The sequence below is a fragment of the Hordeum vulgare genome, chromosome 2H (assembly GCF_904849725.1).
Source record: "Hordeum vulgare subsp. vulgare chromosome 2H, MorexV3_pseudomolecules_assembly, whole genome shotgun sequence".
NCBI classification, from domain to species: Eukaryota; Viridiplantae; Streptophyta; class Magnoliopsida; order Poales; family Poaceae; genus Hordeum; species Hordeum vulgare.
This window is the reverse complement of record NC_058519.1, coordinates 616,714,153-616,719,411: the sequence shown is the minus strand read 5'-3', so window position 1 is coordinate 616,719,411 and position 5,259 is coordinate 616,714,153. Positions and strand designations below refer to the sequence as shown.

Below are 5,259 nucleotides of genomic sequence, written 5' to 3'. Positions count from 1 at the left end.
AATGTGACCATGAATTATGAAGCATGTCATGTACTGCTGGAAGCATATGATGGAAACGAACATGGAATAAAAGGAAGCATCATGCATGTATGAAAAACTCCTGTGATTGTATGGACATGGAGCGAATATCGGAAGCATATGGCAACATCGTGATTAGAGAAAATCTATAAATGTTATGGAAGCATATTTTCCAAATCAAGTTGAAACAAATTAGATTGAACCAAACTTCTATGATGGTTGGAAGTAACGTGGAGTAAGACCGGAAGACGAAAAATAATAGCAAATTTATGCAAAATTTTGTCTCTAAATAAAAATAAATCGTTACATTGGACATAAAGTTTTTTCTTGGATATAGAAGCAAATTTAACATGTACTGGAAGCTAAGTTTAGTAGGAAAAGATTTTCGGTTCAGTAGAGAATAAGACGATACTTACTTGCTTTTTTTAGGGATTCCATGCTTGATTTTTGGGCATGATTAGTTTGTGAAACAAAATTAATACAGGGAAACAAAGGTGGACCCACGTTATAGATTGTGTCCAACCATGAATTCTGGGAGCAATTAATTCTATGAAGCTGATTACTAGGAAACTAGCTGGCAAAGGTTCGACGTACCTATACTAATCTAACGGGCAAAAGCAGCCTCAACCTACGGTGTTCGGCTGGTCTGATGCAACACTAGGGATCAGTAGTCTGATCCTAACAAGAGGGGTCCATAAAATCCACTACACCACTAGATAGATAGATAGATAGATAGATAGACCAAGCACCCTAGCTTCACGGTTTTTTTTTTTTTGAAGAAGGTGTATGTAGGTTCAAATTTGTTTTGGAAAGTAAAAATAGGAAGATCTCGACTCGATCGACTGATCACGCCAAGACAGTGGCAGCTTGGTTACGTTACTTTACTGCTACACGACACTACGTGGAGTACATAGCACTACTACAGTATGGAGTAGTAGCAATGTAGCATCACAGATCGACAGATCGATACGGAGGTCCACATCCAACTAGGATAATCTAATATCTCTTTAACCAATCAGCCCGGCTGATCAGCGGGAAAAACCCCAACTAAATTACTACTCCTCGTAGCATCTCTCTCCTCTCCTCCACCCTAAAGAAAACCTTTTGAAAACCACCCCGGCACCACTTTGCCAGCCTACAAGACCTCCACCCCGGGTGCTCCCCCGCACCGGGTCCGTCCGTCACACCACCTCCAAGTCCAACCATCAACGGCAATGCAGAGGGCAGCGGCGAGGAGAAGAGAGCCATGAGGTGCAGGAAGCACCCGTACGAGAGCGCGGTCGGCGTGTGCGCGGCCTGCCTCCGCGGCCGCCTGCTCGCGCTCGCCGCCGCGCAGAACCAGGCGTCCTCGCTGCCCCAGCCCCTGCCAACGCCGCCGGAGCCCGTCCCGCTCTTCCCACGCTCCGTGTCGCCGTACGTGTGCCCGCGCAAGTCCGACGCCTCCTCGGGGCCGGGGCCCTGGCGCCACCCGTCGAGCCGCCTCTTCTTCCGGACGCCCCAGGTTGGCCCCGGCACCGGCTTCGAGGAGGGCGACATCGGGTTCCAGATCAGGCGGAGGCGGACCGGCAAGCTCTCCGCCCTCGCCGCGCTCTTCGGCGGCCCTCGCCACCACCACCGGCACGACGGAACGGAGGAGGAGAAGGGCGCTGGGGAGCGGAGGCACGGATCTTGGCTCGGCGGGATCATGCGCGGCCGCAGGAAGGAGGGGCCGGCTACGGAGTCGCCGCTGCCCCCGCGCCGGCGCTCCTCCCGCGTGATCAGCAACCGGGGGCTCTCGCCCGTGCGGTGCTCCTACGAGGGCAGCGAGGAGGGCGGCTCGGTGGCGGACTCGCCGTGGCGGCCGTCGCCGATGCGGAAGACCCCCTGCCGTCGCCTCCTGGGCGGCGCCGGGGCCGGCGTGTCGGGCTTCGCCGTGTGCATCAGCCCGCTCGTCCGCCCCAGCCCGGCGCGGAACCACCAGCGGGGAGGCCACCCTCCGGACGCCCCCGCAATGTCCGGCGAGCTCCGGCCGTCGCCGCTCCACCACCCCTCCGCCGGGTCGTCCCTCCACCACTGCCGCTCCTGGAAGCTGGCCGACGGCGGCCGCTTCCGGTGAGCCCGCCCACCACCCCGCACACTCCGGTCGTCGATCCCAGATTCCTCAGAGGCCATTTTTGTCTGGGATTTCGCCCTTTAGCTTTGCTTGTAAACTGGAGAAGGAATTTGGTGCCGAGATAGGGGTCAGCTGAGCATGCTGCAGCGCTGTAAAAAAAAGGAAAAAGCTTCATGTGTCTGTGTATACTAGTGGTTCATTTATTTGCGTGTCAGGGTATCACAGTATATTTTTTGTGTTTGAGATTCTGCGATGGATCTACTCCTAGAATACATTTAGCAGCAGCCTGGTCATGTGGGTGGAATTGAATGCTGGCTGGCATTATGAACCGGGGGATCTCTTGTCTCAGTGGAGCGCTGGCTGACACGATCACGTTCCATTTTTATATACATGTCGTCGTGAACCGTCTACCCTATGATCCATGGGGGGAGGTGGTAGGCAGAGTGGTCCGTTGAATGGATCATGGCTCCGGTGACGGAAGTTTTGGGCTGCAATCGTTGGTGCTGTTGGGTTGATGTTTCCATCGCTCTGAATGTGTCCTCGGGTTAGATACTCCTCGGTCCTCAGGATCCCTCAGGATCGTAATACATCATGGCAACACGCTACTGGAACCAGTCTCAGATGAAAGGGCTTATGGAGGCTTCCGATTGCTTCTGGAACAAACTAGCGCCGGTTGCGTGACATCCCAGCGGCAAAGCCTCTGACTTGTGTGGGTTCTTCTGCAAGGTCGGTGCAGATACAGTGCGGAAATGGCAGCGATTGAGCTGACTATTACGCGCGCAGCAGAGCAGATCGCGGGTGTGTTTGGCATGCATGCGACGTCGAGCTGGGAGGGACACCTGGGCGCCAAAAGGTCGGCCCGTTCACCGCCCACTGACTCCAAGTCAACTTCTGATCGTACTACTGTTTACAGAGCCATTAGTTTTAGTTAATCTCAGACAAGAGCTGCGGGGTGTGATTGGAAAGAATGGAGGAGCTCTCAATCATAGCCATGGGGTTTTGCTTAGCTAGAACCCACCGGCACCGGTACCCACCTACCTGGGCAGTTGAGCTCAGCTAAGCGCGAGCGTCTCGACAGAAATTGACAGCCTCGTCGCGCACTGGGATCATGGAAAAGCTCCCCAATTATGACATGACTTCTCGCTTTGGCCGGGAAAGATCGCCGCCTTTTTGGGTTTCTATAAGTTGCTCGGTGGTGGTGGTGGTGGTGGTGGCCGGTGGCCTCCGCGCGGAGGTTGCGATCCTGTGGGTCGCGGTGGGTTGCGGGGCGCGGGTGGAGCGGCTGGTGCCCGCACGCGCGCGGTGCTCGGCTGCTCGCCATCTGCTTGCTTGCCCGTGTGCCGTGCCGCGGTGTGCTGCTACTCTGTCACGCTCACATGTAGCTTCCCGCGGTTTGGTTTCAGCATTCAACACTTTTTTTTTTGGAAAAAGTTTGTTTTAAACCCCGAATTCATAGAGGTCGGACGGAACGAACCCCAACGTTAAAATCCTGATCGATTGTACCCTGAACTATCCAATCCCGGTCTAAATTAAACCCTCAAATCATTTTTGAAACGGAGATTGTTGACCTGACAAAGGATAACCCGGATTGGGCTGGCCCAGTTCACAGGAGCGTGTGCTCCACGTTGTTGTTTCAATTTTTTCATTCTCTTTTTATTCTTGTTTCCTTTTGTTTAAATTTTTTCTTTTCTGGTTCTTTTTTCCTTTTGTTTTTATTTTTCTTTTCTGTTTCTATTTCTATTTATATATTTTTTATGATTTTCTTTTCTGGTTCTTTTTTCTTTTCTGTTTCTATTTCTATTTATATATTTTTTATGATTTTCTTTTTCTTTTTACTGTTTCTTTTTTCCTATATTATACAAAGTTCATTGTGTGTTATCAGAATATTCTTTGTGTATTTAAAAAATGGTCCACGATATATTACAATTTTTTTTATCATGCATTATAAATTGTTAATGGTGTCTTAGAAATAGTTCAATGAATATAAAGTGTTTGCTATGCTTTTGAAATTTGTTAAGTGGTATATTACACAATATTCAATGTGTATTCAAAAATTGTTTAATGTATATTAAAAATGCTCAATGCGTATTCAAAAATTATTCAACACATATATTTATAGATTTTCTTGCAAAATATTCATCATATATTTAAAAATAATAATTATTTATATTTAAAAATGTTCATCGTATAGTAAAAGTCATTCAACGGATACTACAAAATCTTTTCGGTCATTTCGACAAAGACCTTATATGCGACCTCGGAACACACGGCAGAACAACATTGGCGTGGCTCAATGTCCAATGCGAGCAGCAGCGGTGGCGGTGCGGCGAGCTCCGTCGACTGCGGCTAGCTCGTGCAAGCAGAGCAGCAGCGGCCGTTGTGCATGCATGTACGCATCCAACGGCTGGCTAGCTAGCTCGCTGGTAAGCATACATGCGGTCAACAGCCAGAGGCGGATAGCATGCAGCGGCGCGAGCTGCGCACTACGCGGCCAGGACGAGACCGGCCAGCGCGGACAGAACGGATATGCACCCGGACGGCAAGGAGGCGAGCAGCGGCATGCACCCGGAATTTTTATTTTTGAACCAAAAAAACTAAAGCAGGTCCCCTCATCAGATGAATCCCAGTTAACCTTTGCCAGGGTTCGATTTAGACTGAGATTGCATAGTTCAGGGTATGATCGACCGGGATTTCAACTTAAGGATTCATTTCGTCCGACATCTACAAAATCAAGGTTTCAAATAGACGTTTTTCCTTTTTTTTTCTCGTGTTTCAGAAACCTTGGTCACCAGGGAATTTCAATCTGGCAGGCCCACAGCAAAAGACGGCCCAGATAGAGGCCCAGGCCCAATAAAGCGGGGTACAACGCAGCACCTCTTCGGGTTGTAGCCCAGCCCATGATGATTATATCAAGCCCAGCGCCACCCTGGCCCGATCCTTAGTAGGATGTGGCTGGGGATAGTCGGGATCACAAGAAGGGAAATCCTATTTAGCGCTATAGACGTCAGTTAACGGCAAATTTTGCTAACCAGCGCTGCACATGGGCGGACCAGTTTAGACATAAGACCTATGTTTTAGCCCGTGAACTTTTTTCGAAATTGATGAACTTTTTTGAAAAACGATGAGTTTTTTTACAATCGGAGAACATA

The 5,259-nt window shown here is 49.9% G+C and overlaps 1 protein-coding gene across 1 annotated transcript; it reads left to right on the top strand.

Annotated features, from left to right (window-relative positions):
• The first annotated feature begins 797 nt into the window (after positions 1-797).
• LOC123430834 lies at positions 798-2,313 on the top strand. Its single transcript, XM_045114672.1, has one exon. The coding sequence runs from the start codon at positions 1,265-1,267 to the stop codon at positions 2,111-2,113; it is 849 nt and encodes a 282-aa protein (XP_044970607.1). The 5' UTR covers positions 798-1,264; the 3' UTR covers positions 2,114-2,313.
• Positions 2,314-5,259: the final 2,946 nt, after the last annotated feature.

Coding starts and splice junctions, on each gene's coding strand:
- LOC123430834 (XM_045114672.1), top strand. CDS start 1,265: ATGAGGTGCAGGAAGCACCCGTACGAGAGCGCGGTCGGCGTGTGCGCG.